At 45.4% G+C, this 17,698-nt stretch overlaps 2 protein-coding genes across 6 annotated transcripts in view; one reads left to right on the plus strand and one right to left on the minus strand.

The window, feature by feature from the left end:
* bcar3 (BCAR3 adaptor protein, NSP family member) overlaps window positions 1-6,858 on the plus strand; it is a 63,259-nt gene extending 56,401 nt beyond the window's left edge. For both annotated transcript variants that reach the window (XM_020499105.2, XM_020499106.2), the window contains 8 exons: window positions 723-1,168; window positions 1,742-1,842; window positions 2,179-2,984; window positions 3,619-3,734; window positions 3,842-4,013; window positions 4,156-4,267; window positions 4,354-4,560; window positions 4,757-6,858. In XM_020499105.2, coding sequence (XP_020354694.1) covers window positions 723-1,168; window positions 1,742-1,842; window positions 2,179-2,984; window positions 3,619-3,734; window positions 3,842-4,013; window positions 4,156-4,267; window positions 4,354-4,560; window positions 4,757-4,932 — 2,136 coding nt within the window. In that variant the 3' untranslated portion in view covers window positions 4,933-6,858. The remainder of the gene's footprint in view (window positions 1-722; window positions 1,169-1,741; window positions 1,843-2,178; window positions 2,985-3,618; window positions 3,735-3,841; window positions 4,014-4,155; window positions 4,268-4,353; window positions 4,561-4,756) is intronic.
* Window positions 6,655-17,698, minus strand: part of LOC109902609 (formin-binding protein 1-like) — a 44,768-nt gene continuing 33,724 nt past the window's right edge. For 2 of the 4 annotated variants that reach the window (XM_031786017.1, XM_031786018.1), the window contains 6 exons: window positions 16,863-16,972; window positions 16,599-16,731; window positions 14,527-14,621; window positions 10,994-11,157; window positions 10,660-10,818; window positions 6,879-9,880 (listed from right to left, as the gene is read on the minus strand). In XM_031786017.1, the coding sequence (XP_031641877.1) occupies window positions 9,873-9,880; window positions 10,660-10,818; window positions 10,994-11,157; window positions 14,527-14,621; window positions 16,599-16,731; window positions 16,863-16,972 (669 nt within the window). In that variant the 3' untranslated portion in view covers window positions 6,879-9,872. Of the gene's footprint in view, window positions 10,819-10,993; window positions 11,158-14,526; window positions 14,622-16,598; window positions 16,732-16,862; window positions 16,973-17,698 lie in introns of all 4 variants that reach the window. The other 2 variants (XM_031786014.1, XM_031786015.1) reach the window with 2 other exon arrangements.

A 17,698-nucleotide genomic window follows, 5' to 3' on the forward strand; every position in this document is an offset into this window, starting at 1 on the left:
TCGCCGTCACTACGGACCGGGTTCGACCGGCCGTGACCAGGAGTCCCATAGGGTGGCGCACAATTGGCCCAGCATCGTCCGGGTTACGGGAGGGTTTGGCTGGGTGGGCTTTCCCTGGCTCATCGCGTTCTAGCGACTCCTGGTGGTGGGCTGGGCACCTGCAGGCTGACTTCGGTCATCAGTTGAACGGTGTTTCCTCCGACACGTTGGTGCAGCTGGCTTCCGGGTTAAGCGGGCGGGTGTTAAGAAGATGAATTAGGGGGGTGTTTGGGAGGATGCATGACTCGACCTTCACCTCTCCAAAACCTGTTGGATGATTATAATGATATTATATGATTATAATGATGATATATGATTATAAAGATCAAGAGTGTGGACCAATGTATGAGAGTTTCTACACAACACTGGGGGCTTGGACACTTGACCCTTCTGACTATGAGTTCCTGTTTGGCTTTGTGTGGCCTGGGCTTAGAGAGCATGCTGGGAGGTATCAGGATGTTACAGAAAACATTCAGTGAGCCAAGCAGGTTAATGAGGCCATTCAGTGAGAGGGACTAGAACACCTGTCGCCACAAATCCAACTGTGAGACAAGTTTGACAAACGGAAAAACAGTTCCAACTGTGTGATATTGAAAATACAGCCATTTGTATGAGCTATACAGTATGCCTGTGTGTAGGTGTCTCTGTCTATATGTGCTCAACACGTGTCCTCTGGTGTCCAGGTGGCAGAGAACCTGATCCAGAGAGACGGGGACTTCCTGATCCGGGACTCTCTGTCCAACCCTGGGAACTACGTCCTGACCTGCCAGTGGAAGAACAGCCCGCAGCACTTCAAGATCAATAAGATGGTGGTGGCCATGAACGAGGCCTACTGTCGGGTGCAGTACCTGTTTGAGAAGGAGGGCTTCGACAGCGTGCCTGCCCTAGTGCGCTACTACGTGGGAAACAGGAAGCCAGTGACGGAGGTGGTGGGAGCCATCATCTTCCAGCCCATCAACAGGGCCTTACCCCTGCGCTGCCTAGAGGAGAAGTATGGGGTGGCCTGTGTTCGTGTGGAGACCGGTCTGACCCTGCCCGAGAGGAAGAGCCAGACCTCCAAACGCCTGAGCCTCAACATCATGAACGGACACACCCAGGACCAAAGCCTTGGACGGGGGAACCTGCTTAGGTTAGTAGGCTATCTAAGGAGGTTCAGGGTTGTCTGCTCTTGATATGGTGAATTGCCAGTGTGTTACAATGGTACAATGGAGATGCTTTCCTGCAGCTGATTTATTACGACATTAAAGTTCATTTTATTCTCCTCTGCACCCAGGAGCTTATATAGACACTGTACATTCCGTCATACAGGGGTCACTCCAAATGGAATTGGATCTGTATAATGTTCATGTATAGCCTGCCATGCAAACAACACATGTGCACTCCAAATTTGTCACACTAATGTCGGAGTCACAGAGATAAGTATACATCTACAATAAACCATTACTGAGGCAAAGTAAGTAAGGAGTGATGTTTAGCCTGGATGGAGAATACCAACCTCTGAGCACAATGCCAAGGCAAACCAGGATAAAAAATACCCCCTCAAATTACACAGTACCATTTTACATAAACACTGCGTCAATGTATCAGGTTTCAGTAGGGGTTAGTGGTGTGGTGTGCCCAGTGGACGTGCCTCTGTTGGTAGCTAAAGGACTCAGTCCAATTGACCTCTCTCTCTCTCTGTTTCTTTCTTTCTGTCCATCAGGAACAAAGACAAGTGTGGAAGCCAGCCGGCATGTCTGAACCACGTTCAGGAGAGAAGGTTGCCTCTCAAAACCCACCAGTCAGAGAGCTTTCTTCCTCTAGGTAGGTACCTTCTCTCGCCCTCTCTCTCTCATATCCTGTTGTCAGAGGATTTACAGCCTCGACAAGCCTTCAAAACTTTGCTTTGTACCCTCAGCTCAGAAATGAGAATTGTGACATTAGCTAAGGATGGCGATAAATATATTTCTGAAAGGATTACAGAGCAGATAAAAGTTGAAATGGAAATGGATAGATGTGCTTGATGTCTGAGTCTTTGGAATAAAAGACAGCAGCCATCACAGCAGCTCCACAGCCACACAACACAGACATGGCTATAGCTGTATGTACTAGGCTGCAGTGTGCAGGTTCAGCTAATGATGGTCCCCTGTCACTCCCCAGGCTCCAGGCCCCAGCCCCAGTCCCAGCTGATGGAGCATCAGCCTCGGTCCCAGTCTCCAGTGTTCAGGACGGGCAGTGAGCCGGCCCTCAGTCCCAATGTGCCAAGGAGGATGGCCTTTGAGACCCAGGCCGGAGAGGCCATCCGGGGCTCAGAAAGCCAGCTCTGCCCCAAGCCGCCTCCCAAGCCCAGCAAGGTGCCTGCCATGAGGATACCCCACTCCCCACACCTGCAACCCCTGGCCCCTCTGGCCAGCCCAGCCCCAGGTCCCCCTGTTCCCCCACTGAAGCCCAAGAAGCAGCATCTGACCCAGGCTCTCCAGTCTCCCCAGCCCCGCAGCCCGGAGGTGAACTACTTTGAGCTGAGCCCCTGCAGCCCAGCGGATTGGGACAGGCTCCAGGCTCCAGGCTTGGGCCCCCAGCCTAACAACAACAACAATATCAACAGCTACGTAGAGAGGCTGAGGACAGAGGAGAATGAGAAGAGCAGCCATGGCTCCAAACTGGACCGCAGCTCCTACCACCATGCCATCGAAGCCCTGGAGAATGGCAGCGAAGAGGAGGAGGTGGAACAAGAGAGGAAAGGAGAGCTGGATGAGATAGAGAAGACGGGGGAGGAGAAAGAGAGGAGCTTCCGGCGGCCGGTGTTGGAGACCGCGTCTACGTTCCGGCCGGGGGAGTTTGAATCCAGGCTACTGCCTGCAGAGAACAAACCCCTGGAGATGAGTGTGCTGAAGAGAGCCAAAGAACTGCTCGTTCAGAAAGACCACCACATCATTGCCAAGCACATCCTCATGGCAGACTGCCAGGTACTGCACTGTCCCACTACACCATACCCAGATTACCCACAGGACATTCTCTACCGCACTAGGCCTACTGTATGTCTGAGCACTCAGGGCTGAATCCCAACTTGAGATCATAAAAGAAATGTCAGTGTACATCATTAATTAATATGAATGGGAGATTTGCAGGACAGTTTGTGTTTGCGTGAAACATGTCTTATTCTTCAGCAGTATCTAATTTAGGGGCTGGACAGTCAGGCACACAGAGGGCATCAGAGACGACTGGCATTTCATTCATTTCCTCTCGTTGGTATTTTGCATTTCAGAGACAGTCAGGTGCCTTATGTCTGTCTGTGAGTGGTACACTACACAAAGGGCCAAATGAAACGAGTAAATGTTATTTAGTTAGATGTACCAAAAATGCTCTGTAGCCAAACCCATGACTGGGTGTCTAGTCTTGAGGGAAACATCTTTATGTGTTGTTAAAAACAGCTATGGCACAACGTTATGTATGGTGGCTGTGGAATTCAATAAAGATGTCTCTTGTTTAATTCAGTCAGAAGGAACTCATAATCAATGATAGGATTTCCCCAAACGTGTCCATTCTAAAACACTTCCATCCTCCTATAGCTTAACTAAAAAATGGTTATGTACCTGACAGGTTGCTAGGGTACTTGGTGTCTCTGAGGAGGTGAAAGGTCAAATGGGTGTGTCCTCTGGTCTGGAGCTGGTGACCTTACCCCACGGCAGGCAGCTGCGTCGAGACCTGATGGAAAGGTAAACACACATACACACCCAAACCCACCTGACACACGCCTCAGGTGATAGGAACCCACATGTAGACACAAGGCACTCATGACTGAACTCTCCGTTGTGTAACTCAGGCACCACACCATGGCCATCGGGGTTGCCGTGGACATCCTGGGCTGCACAGGAAGTCTGGAGGAGCGAACCGCAACGCTGAACCGCATTATCATGGTGGCTCTAGAACTGAAGGACTCCATGGGGGACTTGTACGCCTTCTCCTCCATCATGAAAGCACTGGACATGCCTCAGGTACCCCACTCAATACAGCCAGACATGGTCCCCCAACCCCACCACGTGTTCTGAGATGAGTATTTAAAGGCAGATGTCCCTATGGATATTGTGATTGTGCTGTTTGTTTCCTAACATACCGTATGTATGCCCTTGACCACAGATCACACGATTAGACCACACCTGGACCATGCTGAGGAGGAAATACACTCAGACTGCCATCATATACGAGAAGTCTCTCAAGCCCTTTTACAAGGGCCTGTATGAAGGAACAGGTAAGCACTTCAATAGAGCCTCCTTGGTGCTCTTACTGAGCTTAAGTGCAGTTGTAGTCTCTGACCGTGTCCCTGTGTGTGTGTAGTGGACATGCCCCCGACTGGCACCACGGTGCCCCTACTAATGCCCCTGCTCATCTTGATGGAGCGCCCGTCGGTGGCGTTCGAGGGCATGGAACTGTGGGAGAGCAACGACCAGGGCTGTGAGATCATGCTGCGTCACCTAGAGGAGGCCCGCAGCGTGGCACACAATGCTGACTCATACACCGCCAACACTGAACACGTCCTGAAAGGTAATACACTCCACACCTTCTGCTAGATAGTGCTCACAGCTGTTAACATTATTTGTTAAACAAATGCTCTTGTCCAAAACGTCACAGCTTTTTTCATAGTGCCCGAGATTGCTTAAGACACTATAACAGATGCATAACTAAGCTGGTATGATGTGCTACAAGGCTAACGATAGTTTATTCCTCTTTCTGTGTGCAGACTTCCAGGCTGACGAGGACCTGCTGGAGATCTTTAAAACAGACTTTCAGCTGCGTCTGCTGTGGGGCAGCAGAGGGGCGGCCGTCAACCAGACGGAGAGATACGACAAGTTCACACTCATCCTAACTGCTTTGTCCAGAAAGCTGGAGCCAGCGGTCAAACACACAGAACTCTAAACCGAGCCTGTAGTAAACAGACTGTATTAGTGAACACTGGTGGGTTGTAAAAGGACCTTCAGGCTGGTTAACAGAGAGGACAAACTGTGCCCCGTATTGACTGAGGATGAGGAAGATGGTTGCATAGCGAGACTACTGTGATTTCCCAACCTGTCCAATGGAGGGAGAGTGTCTGAGATCCAGTTGGAACGCTTCCCTGGCAGTGGCAGGATATTGAGTGTGTTCTTATGAAGGGGAAATATTTCCCTCAGTAACGCAGAAGGGGGGGGTAGCCTGGTCCAAGATCTGTTTGTGCTCCTGCCTACTCCATTGCTGTCATTGTCAAGCCAATGGAATGACAATGAGTGAAAGGGAGTTGGCATGATAGCAAAAACAGATCTGCACCATATACATTGAGTGTACAAAACATTAAGGACACCTGCTCTTTCCATGACAGACGAACCATGTGAAAGCTATGATCCCTTATTGATGTCACTTCAACCAGTGTAGATGAAGGGGAGGAGACAGGTTCAAGGATTTTTAAGCCTCAAGACATGGATTATGTAGGTGTGCTATTCAGAGGGTTAATGGGCAAGACAAAAGATTAAGTGCCTTTGAACAGGGTAATGGTATTAGGTGCCATGCGCACCGGTTTGTGTGTGTCAAGAACTGAAACTCTGCTGGGTTTTTCACACTTGTTCAGTTTCCCGTGTGCATCAAGAATGGTCCACCACCCAAAGGACATCCAGCCAACTTGACACAACTGTGGAAAACATTGGAGTCGACATGGGCCAGCATCCTTGTGGAACACTCTCGACACCTTGTAGAGTCCTGATGAATTGAGGCTGTTCTGAGGGCGAAAGGGGGTGCAGCTCAATGTTAGGCAGGTGTTCCAAATGTTTTCTACGCTCAGTGTATGTGCAGCGGAAGTCATCCTAGTGGATGTGGCAGAGAGGAGAACACACTGACCGCACTGAGACTAAGAGGAGGACCCGAGAAGACCTTCTGAAAGAAATGAGTGTATGAATGCATCACTAAAGTAGGGACTGAGATGTAACACCCTTGTTATAAGGGTTCAACAAAATGACAGAGGACATGAAATGATGAAACAGAAGTAAAGGACGACGTTTGGTCGCTATACAAGAGGCAGTTACCGTATATGGTCTAAAATACTATGGAATATATACTGCGTGTACATTAACTAGTTCTTCAACTGTCTGCTTCATGTTTAATGTTCCTCAGATGTCGCGGTATACGAGTTCATCTGGATAATCCTGAATGGTAAAAGGTGTACATATTTAATGTGAGCATATGAATGCTAGACAGTGTAATATATTTCCCTCTTAAATATTATTGACCTGTAAATAGCTGCTTATTCATTGTAATATCTTGATATGAACTCTTGTGGCAAGAAATAGACAAAGAAATGACATGCAGGTGTCTGAGTAACAACTTCGGAACACATATACGTTTCAACATACGTATTGTGATTAAAAAAAAGTTAAGTTAAGAACAAATTCTTATTAAAATTGACGGCTTACCAAAAGGCCTCATGAGGGGACGGGGACTGGGATTAAAAGTAAAGGATAAAACACACATCACTATGAGAGAGACAACACAACATAAAGACAAACCTAAGACAACAACATAGCATGGCGACAACACAACATGCCAGCAGCACAAAAACATGGTACAAACATTATTGGGCAGACAAAAGCACAAAGGGCAAGAAGGTAGACAAAAGTTCAGTCGCAGCGAACTGAAAAGACGAGTGACCCAGGGACGTGTGTGCTTTTGGGACCTTTTACTGACAAGAATGGGTGTTGTATGTGGAGGATGAGGGCTGCAGTAGATGTCTCGGATCGGGGGGAGTGAAGCCTAAGAGGGTTTTATAAAGAAGCATCAACCAGAGGGTTTTGCGACGGGTATACAGAGAAGTTAATGAAGTCTTCAAAAAGATGCCAATGTTTGTTCATGTGTTTGTTTATTAGAACAATTTGAGAGAACAGATTTTTTTTTCCACACAAAGTGTCTCACAACATTAAAAGTAAAAAGATGTGCACAACATGAAGAAATAGAAGTACTGCAATTGGTTATTACAATATATGTTAAAATAAGACAACAGCGACATTCTCATATCTACTTTTCTGTCATTAGATGAATTTGCCACCATAAGCGTGAATATTACTGAGTCTTAAAACTTATTGTTAAGTTTTGCATAATGATCAGAACTACAGCATAATGGATATGATTTAGCTCAGTTTCAGTCCAAAATGAAAATCCCTTCATGGCATAACATTTGGTTAAGGATGCTAGTGAGAAAACTACATATCCATCATCAAAAAGTGTCATCACTGAAGGCCACTTGCACTGTGGTGCCAACAATTCGGTCCAGCACCGTTTTAGGCAATTAGAGACAAGCGTGTCAAAGTCCTTGTTATTACTGATGGAGGATAGCCAGATACACACTGCAGACATGAATGGTTTAACGCACTTCATATTAAAAAACAACTACTTACACATTAACAACTTAAACCTTGACTTCCTCTTCTGATTTTGATCAACAATTACATGTCCATCAGGGATTTAACCAGTATTACTATATCGGTTGATATTGTAGAGTAGGGTCAAGGGTCAATACATGAATAGGCCTACAATAGAGGCAGGTAGCCAATATACAGCGCTTAAATATTTGCTGTGAACTCCAGATATGTTGAGTCAAGCATGTACCTTCATGCTCCTCGGTAAGCTACTCAAAGGAATGTCACTGAAACAAAGGGAAGGACCCCCCCCCCCCAGTTCTGATTTCTGATAACATACACCAGTTCAACAAAAGAGTGAACATTCAAATGAGCTCATCCAGGCAACGGAATGACATGATGAAACTAAACAGAATCGCAGGGTGTATATAACCTGCGCTGTTCCATTTTAAAACAGCATTATCTGTGTTAGTTAGTGCACATTCATCAAGGAAGAAGATCTGTTCCTCCATTGGATGTCTAAGACCTAGGGTTGTCTCTAGGAAGTTGAGAGAGATGCAGTTCAAGTAATATGAACATATGGTATAACTTTCACAGCTTTAAGTAATTTTTAGCAACTAAATCACTGATCGTATTAGCATTTCAAAGTGGGACCACCAAATGAACGGCAAAAAGGGGAATATTATATCCTGCCAGGGTAAAACCCTGTGTCAGTCTCATAAAAGATACATCTTTTCTTTGTTTTAAGCGACATGGGTGATCATGGTGATCTCTCACCATGTCAATTATGTTCATACTAATTAAAGGGAATCATGCAAGTTAAATTCACTTCCAAATTAATTAAATTAAAAATGGTTAGGACTAGGAGTATCAAAAGCAGTAAATTCCTATATTTTGTGGTAGTTCTGAACTCTACACCTATAATAACAGTGGTCACAGCTGTCTCACTTTACATTTGTACAAAAGGTAGCATACAGAGTCCATTTCATTCATTCAATCATTGATATTTCATAAAAAAATGCTATAGGGCAAAAGTGCATCATATCCCTATTCACAAGGATGTTCTGACAAACAATGCATGGTTACTATGAGCTAACGGTACGACTGATTAAAACCCTATAAAAAGTCACCATAAAAACACATTCAGTATGAAATAAAAGAGATGTTAATACAATTCAGTAATACAATTAACTACATATATACATACAGGTATATGTATACATATGTTAATATATGTATCATCACAATCAGAAATATAATATGCGCTTGAAAGAGGAACGTTAAGGTAATGCAACACTCATTCGTGTGGAGATGGCAGCACACCGAGGCCCCAGGATGCTCCACGGAGACAGAGGAGAGGAGACGTGGCGGTCAGGCCCAAGAGCAGCACCACAGCAAGCCAGCGTAGACCGAGTCGGTTGGAGTCCTTGTGTGCAGCAGAGAGTAATGGAAGAGCACTCAGTGGGTCCATCCTCACTCAGATATTATTAAGGAAAATAATGCATGGAGTGTTGTTGTTGGATGGCCTTTGTAGTTTGTTTTAGCTCAGCTTCCAGGTTTCCTGGCCTGAGCCTGAGATCCTGTGTGGTGACTGACTGGTGAGGGAGGAATGCCCTCTGCTGGTGTGCTGATGTCACTGCACTACCCCACCAGCCTTCCTCTTGTCTGGTGCTGGTGCAGGGAGGAGCGAGGAGGGGGTAGTGTGACGGGCAAGCCGGCTGTCTGTGACTAGAGTAGTCCTACACTGACCTGAGTGACTGAATGCGGTGCCACGAGTTACTGAACAACACCATGACAGAGATGACATTCATCACACACACGCACGATGAGAACAATTCCATCAACACAGAACAAAAACAAGGCACACAAAAAACTAAACGTGGAAGAATGACATACAGGAAGATTAGAAGTGAATGAATGGGCGGCGGGAGCGACCACAGAGTTACATCCAAGACGCTGCATTCATCATGGCCAGTCCTGTATGAAGGAATGACAGTTCATGTTACAGACATGCTGAAGCGCGTTAAGGTAAGGGGACCACAGGAGTGGCACAGTCAGGCAGGCATTCCCAACAATAGAATGACAATGCAACAACAAGACAGGCTGTTAGTGCTGGATGTTATCTGAGGAGCAGAAATACAGAGGTGAGTAGTAGTGTAGTAGTAGTGTAGTTCTCTCATTATAAATGATGATGTTGTAAGCTGCTAGCTCTAAGACCCCTCCCCGGTCCCGGATTCTGCTGTTATGCTGCAGTCGGATGGTTACTCTGTGCTGTGTCTAGGCAGTCTAGGAAGAATGCTCCCCTCCTACAGAGGCATAGCTCCTATCCCAAGAGTCTCTGCTGCTATGGAATCATGTTAATGGCCATGGACGTGTGCATGCAAACATGCAACCTGCCAAGCCTTTCCCCTCCCCTGTTCTGCCCGCCCAGAACAGACTCAGCATGTACCCTCCACCAAAGACCTCGCCACACTGCTCCCCTCAGGAATCTGCAGTCCAATAGGAGAGAGAGAGAGGAGAGGAGTTACTGTACCGACCTGGCTACAGAGCATCGACACCTGCCACCACCCACACCACTAGGACAGAGACAGTACAACTACTCCTGAGTGTAATATAGTCCTGACCACCAGAGGGTGCCATTGTTGTGACACACACATGAAGAGAGACAGAGTGTACGATTATCTTAAAGAGTAGTACCGTAGTGGGAGGCATGAGTCATATAGGCACAAAACAGGCCAGTCCTTACCAGGACTGTTTAACTCTATTCCGGTCTTAAATAGGTGGAGCAGATCACTTCACATATGAGACTCACAACAGATGGCTGATAACACATATAAGACCATACAAAAGTAAAACAGGTACGTTTCTTTTTCTATTTTCCAAATCTGTCACCACTGACAACTAAAAACCAGTAGAGCATTACAACATCTCCTTCTAAAAACAAAAGACACATGAACTAAAAACAAACATAACACAAATCACTTCTGAAATACAATAATCTGCCTTAAGTGGGGGAGGAGTCCCCTTGCCACAGAGCGTGGCTATGGATACGTCCTCATACAGACACACATGGCTTAATTCATTGATACAGAGCTCCTGTACAGGGAGGTCACTACACTACCAGGATGTCTGTTGTTTGTTTGTCGTGAGCTCACACAGTGAACAAAGAAGAGGGGCTGCTGTTCTGACCAGCAATCCCCAGAGGAGGAAGAGGGGATATGATATAGGAGTCCATGCAGGTGGTCAGATCAGATGTAGGTGACTGCACCTTTGCTGTTCTTCTCCATGGCGATCTCCACGTAGGACGTTGGCACATAGCCCTCCTCTCCGCTCTGCTTCCTGGCTCGCGTCCAGCCGTCACCCTTGTCCTCCTCAATGATGTACAGCACCTCGTTCTCCTTCATCAACAGCGTACCCTCGTTCTGACCTGGGGGTCAACAGCACAACACGAGGCATACTGTTTGCACACAGGGAAAGAATCACACTGTACAGGAATAGCACATATCACATTCCACTAGTCAGAACGCCCACCACTATTACTGTCACTACACACAGTGAGCCAGTGAAATGCAGAGAGCATCACTGGCTCTGCTGTGCTGTACCGTTAAAGGAGTAGAGTGCTTTGCAGTGGCCAATGACTGGGAGCGGGTCGTCATCGTCAAACTCATCATCAAACTCGTCTGGCTGGTGGGCCTGTCGGGGGTCTGGCTGGTGAGGGGGGCTGCGGTGCTCCTGGTTGGGGACGTCGGTGTAACTGCCCTCAGGGCTGGATGAAGAGAGGAGGAGAAGAGAGGGTGAAGAGAAGGGAAGGATGAGAGAGAGTCAGTTCCATCTCAGCCACTCAGGTTTAGATGGGTGAACTCATGATAACCCTGAAGAAGGCACTATGATGCCAAAACGTTGGTGGTTAACCCAATAAATTACAGGAAGATTATAAACTGAGTACCAAACATCAGAAACACTTTCCTAACATTGAGTTGCACCCCCTTTGCCCTCAGAATAGCCTAAATTCATCAGGCATGGATTACAAAGTGTTTAAAGGGTTCCACAGGGCAGGATGTCCTTTGGGTGGTGGACCATTCTTGATACAGACAGGAAACGGTTGAGTGTGAAAAACCCAGTAGCATTGCATTTCTTGACACGCTATAACCGGTGTCACGACGTGGCCTTTTGAGGGTGTATACCGTGGCTCCTACCCTCTCTCTCTCTCACTCTCCCCACCACAAGTTTTATGACTTTAAGACAGGTCATAAATACCTGGTAGAAAGAGCTTCTCTTCGTTAAAAACTCCTAATCCCCAAAATGGGAGAACTAAACAATATTGATATTTTTGAGAATCTGGGAATTGTCCGTGGACACTAAAGGGATAGTCATGCTGAGTGTGTTTCATTTGGTGATCTCATGAAGGACAGGAAACACAAATCAAATCAAATTTTATTTGTCACATACACATGGTTAGCAGATGTTAATACGAGTGTAGCGAAATGCTTGTGCTTCTAGTTCCGACAATGCAGTAATAACCAACAAGTAATCTAGCTAACAATTCCAAAACTACTACCTTATAGACACAAGTGTAAGGGGATAAAGAATATGTACATAAAGATATGAGTGAGTGATGGTACAGAGCGGCATAGGCAAGATACAGTAGATGGTATTGAGTACAGTATATACATATGAGATGAGTATGTAAACAAAGTGGCATAGTTATAGTGGCTAGTGATACATGTATTACATAAAGATGCAGTAGATGATATAGAGTACAGTATATACGTATACATATGAGATGAATAATGTAGGGTATGTAAACATTATTTTAGGTAGCATTGTTTAAAGTGGCTAGTGATATATTTTACATCATTTCCCATCAAATCCCATTATTAAAGTGGCTGGAGTTGAGTCAGTGTGTTGGCAGCAGCCACTCAATGTTAGTGGTGGCTGTTTAACAGTCTGATGGCCTTGAGATAGAAGCTGTTTTTCAGTCTCTCGGTCCCAGCTTTGATGCACCTGTACTGACCTCGCCTTCTGGATGATGGCGGGGTGAACAGGCAGTGGCTCGGGTGGTTGTTGTCCTTGATGATCTTTATGGCCTTCCTGTAGCATCGGGTGGTGTAGGTGTCCTGGAGGACAGGTAGTTTGCCCCCGGTGATGCGCTGTGCAGACCTCACTACCCTCTGGAGAGCCTTACGGTTGTGGGCGGAGCAGTTGCCGTACCAGGCAGTGATACAGCCCGACAGGATGCTCTCGATTGTGCATCTGTAGAAGTTTGTGAGTGCTTTTGGTGACAAGCCAAATTTCTTCAGCCTCCTGAGGTTGAAGAGGCGCTGCTGCGCCTTCTTCACGATGCTGTCTGTGTGGGTGGACCAATTCAGTTTGTCTGTGATGTGTACGCCGAGGAACTTAAAACTTACTACCCTCTCCACTACTGTTCCATCAATGTGGATAGGGGGGTGTTCCCTCTGCTGTATCAAATAACTGTATCTCTTAAAAGTGTAAATTTCCCAGCTGTCAGGTTTATATCTAAATATTGTGAAACGTATGTGATTAAACATAAAACTATTTGTGAAAAGATGTAATGTGATGTTAACCTTCTAAATGAGAAAATATGGGTTTTCATATAAAAAGTTAACCAGGTCAGTAAGTAGGCCCACATGAGCATAGACATTATGTCGGCGTCATGGATTGCCCTTTTCTCTGAAGTGTATAAAACCAATTCCTACGAAACATACATTAAGTAAGAGAACGCCGGGACAGAGTCCCCACGTTGGAATGGCTACAATTCTATATGCCACAGAGACCATACAGCTGTAGTTTTGGCTACATGGCTGGAAATGGTTAAACTCTTGAGACTATCGATCACTACAGAATAAGAAAAAATTCTAGACGACACCAATTACTAGTCTGCAGCTAGAAATACCGACAACCTCCGAAACATCCATCCTATGAGAACATTTCCGAATGGTACTCTGAAGTAGCCATTCCAACCACAAAAGACATTGTGACATTGTTAACCAGAGACTGATGAACTCTACAGGACGATTGAGGATTTCAAAAGAGAAAACAACAACGACATACGGGTGTAAATATATACATTGCAATTATTCTCGAAGGAGCGGCCGTTCACGTGCAAAGGATTAGCATTTCAATGAATATAATTAGACTGTGTAGTGAATCCATTTTGTCTTTCCCTATCTCTCAGTCCCCACCCCTTTCCTTTGTCTACCAAGCAGTCATATCGGCTTAGCCCAATAAGGACTTTTCTATCATTGTTAGTAACCAATATCTACTGTTTGTTTGTCATGTAATTATGTGTGATTATTTAGTTAGTAAATAAATAAGTAAGCCAATTTGTATATCGCTATATCATGATTTTGGCTAGGGTTCGTGCAGATATCCAAGGGTTTGCGACGTTCAGTAATGAGAATTGATGAAAACTGATTCATTAATAGAATACTAGTTGATCAGATATTAAAATATCTGAAGAGTTATATTCGGAAAATTATGTTGTAATCAACATTTTCGGTGGTGCCCCGACTTCCTAGTTAATTACATGATTACAGGATTAGTTTAATCACATAATAATTAAAGCTAGATAACTGATTTGACATGGATAAGTCTTCACATTTAATGATAGTCCAGACACGACCCCAGTGTGCCTTGCACCTACTGCCACACCCTGTTCAAAAGGCACTTAAATTAATCTTGCCCATTTACCCTTTTAATGGCACACATACACAATCCATGTCTTGATTGTCTCAAGGTTGAAAAATCCTTCTTTAACATGACTCCTCCCCTTCTTCTACACTGATATAAGTGGATTTAACAGGTACCTCTACTAACCTTTTTGGGTGTGTGCCAGCGAGAGTTTTTGAGAGTTGCAAGCTGTAGGATTCTGCTCCAGTCAGTCTGTGACTGAGTCATGTTCCTTTACAGAAAATGATTACGACACCACCCATGATAAGTATTCTAAGACAGACATAACTAGAATGTGTGCCATTCTATATCTATACAAAGACATCTGGTGAATGTGGATCTTTTTAACGCTATGGCCCATGGGCACCCGTTTCACTACAATGACTCCCTCTACTACGCATGATAGGATCTATACCAGTCCTCGTGTGTTTGTGTGCCCTCTGACCTCTCTCTGCCGTGGGGGGCGTGATGGTTGACATCAGCACTGGGTCTTCGGTCTCCTCTGGTGCCCACTTTCCCCTCCACCTCCGACAGCCAGCTCTGAGTATGAGAGAGTGAGAGTGGAAATTAACAGCGGGAGAATCAGTCATATAACAGTCATACTGCTGTTCACAACCCCACGGTGGATACACTCATTCCTTTCCTTGATATGCCATCATTCAGCCAGTCTTTCAATATAGTGTAGGAGATGGAACCCCCTGAAGATCCAAGCAGCCATCAGAGTATGTGAACAGAGTTGAGCGGTGAGGAAACCTGCTCATCATTCATGGAGCGGTGCTTGTGCTCATCATTCATGGAGCGGTGCTGATGCTCATCATTCATGGAGCGGTGCTGGTGCTCATCATTCATGGAGCGGTGCTGGTGCTCATCATTCATGGAGCGGTGCTGGTGCTCATCATTCATGGAGCGGTGCTGGTGCTCATCATTCATGGAGCGGTGCTGGTGCTCATCATTCATGGAGCGGTGCTTGTGCTCATCATTCATGGAGCGGTGCTTGTGCTCATCATTCATGGAGCGGTGCTTGTGCTGCTCCACGTCCTTTCCAACCGCTCATCTCACAGGAAAAAACGAAACAAACTTCCGCTCCAAATGTGCTTCATTCATTAAAATCACAATTGAAACAACACCCATCTATCTTTGTGACGACATGGACCTACCATTTGGTTTTGAAGTATTGAAACCAAACCATAAGATTTGAATGAAAAGTATTTGAATAAACATGAAAAGGTGACTGTATGAAGCACTCATCATTTCAAATAGGCTACATGTCATATTAAACAGCATAAAAACACTGAACGGGTCCGGAGCAGACAGGGAGCCTAAGAAGGAAATGTATTATTTAGGCTAGAATATTTCAAGGCTATAGCCTACAAAGGAATACATTGTGAAGCAGTTGCAAGTGCGAAACAATAGGCTGGCAGGAACATAAAGCGCTCAGCAGTTAAACATTTTGTTGTATTAAATCAGTGGGGTCTAGAAATTACTGTGACTTAGGTAGAATGAAACACAAATTAAACTGAAAATGCCTTTAGGTATAACTGACAGTGCCTTTGATTTTATTTTTAGAAACACGAGTTTGACCAGTGTGTGGCGTCAGGCTCATACGATGGTGCCTGGAGAGCAGGCAAGCAGCGGAGAATATCCTCACCGTGCTTGCAGAGCCACTGGGGATGCTAAACACCCTTTTGTCCACTCTTGCCAGGCTGAGCAGAGATGCAGAGTTGCCTTGTTTTTCTATAGGTAGGTCTAAAGGGTTTTAGGCAAAATAACCCAATCAAAAACAGAAAGCTCCTTGAAATTGGGAATATGCCAGGCCTATTGGGCCAAATTCAATTATGGCCTATTGTATAGATAAGAGAACAAAAATTCACTTTTAAGTGATCTTATTCTTAGTGTATAAATACTTTGCTACAGTGACACAGTTATCTACCCACCTCGTTCCTTTCTTTTAAACATGTGCACGTAGTATTAAGTACACCATCATGCTTTTGGGATGTGTCTTTTCAGATTCCACAATGATTCTTTAGTTCATCGCCACACTCCCTCTCTTGCTCTATCCTCATCTTTGTAAGTCACCTTGATTTTGTGTTTATTCAGTTTCTTTATGAAAATATTTAGCATACTTGATGACAATAGCTAAAGCTAGGGGCTATAGTAGCACACAAGTAGACTACAAATGCATGCTGGGACGGGCATGCCCTGAGCTCGTGAAGTGAGCGGTACTGGAGCAGGCGAGAAGGCTGACGCTCCAGCCTTCGGGAATCTAGTTCCGCGCTCCAGTCAAATTGGGCAAGCTCCGCTCACATACTGTACTCTGGCAGTCATATCCTGTTCTACTCAGTGTGCTGTTGACAAAGAGAAGCAGTGTATATAGTCATCCCCCAGAGGGGGCTAACTCAGCACTGTAAACCTCAGCCCAGTCACCATGTCTCCAGATGTGCTGTGAAGGCTCCCCTCCATTCCCCTACCCTCTGCTCTCTGGTTGGGGCTCCAGGGCTCTTGGCTGGGAAGACCTACCTCATTCTTGTGGATCTCAGAGCGCAGTTTCTCCATGTTGCACATGGTCTCTGATATCTTGGGCTGTAGACTCTGGGGGTCGCCCATCTGAGGGTTCTTCTCATACACATCCTTCATCTTGTTCAGTGCATCTCTGGATACACAGTCACAATGGGAAAACATCGTACACAAACAATTGAACAAATGCCACTGAAATACTAATGGAGCAGAAACATGAGCAATATAGAAGATAGAATGCAGCGTTAAAGTGTTCCAATGGCGTACCTTTGGTCCACCTCTTTCTGTAGTTCTTTGCTGAGCTCGTCTATCCGAGCCTGGAGCCTCTTGCGTCTCTGTTCAGGAGGCAGGTGGCTGAAGTCCTCCAGTGATGGAGCCTGAAATCACATCAGTATACTGTCTAGTCAAAATGACAGTCACTCATGGGCTCTAGAAACCTTTCCACAGCAAGAACCAAGAGAATGACAGTAGGAGAGACCAGGGAAAGAATAGGTTTGAAAATCTCACTCAAGAACTGTCTGTGCTATAGAACTCCACTAGACGGGACAAACTAGCTCTGGCAGTGGAGACATCACACCACTGACCACTGTGTTAAAAAAGGCCAATAGAAAAAAAGACCCCAAAAAAAGGTTGTCAACACGTATGTGGCTCATGTAGGTTACCATGGTAACTAACAGCACAGCATCAAACTATCACAAGGGTGTGGCTATTTTCTGTTTGGAGCAAAGTTACCCAAAAACGTTAAGGACAGAAGTAGGCACAATCTGATGAGCATGTTTAGTGTCTCAATCAGGGTGAAGTTATACTTGCCACAATGTTACATAATCTGTGTTATTTATATTCAGTGATTGAATGATTCTGCACATAATGTGTTGTATCATGTATCGGAAAGGCTATCCTCCAAGGAGAATCCACTGTTCTCAAGGTATACTAAAAACAAGTTGACATTTTAAAAGCCCCTTCTAGATGATGCGATGCAATTTAGAGCACAGAGAGAGGGTTGTTTCCAGGAAGTCTGTCTCTTTACTGCAGACACACCATGAATCACCTCAGCCATCCATTAAGGAAATTAAACCAGGTCCTTCAGCCAGAAACCAATGAGA

Source organism: Oncorhynchus kisutch, linkage group LG13, assembly GCF_002021735.2.
Source record: "Oncorhynchus kisutch isolate 150728-3 linkage group LG13, Okis_V2, whole genome shotgun sequence".
Taxonomy (NCBI): Eukaryota; Metazoa; Chordata; class Actinopteri; order Salmoniformes; family Salmonidae; genus Oncorhynchus; species Oncorhynchus kisutch.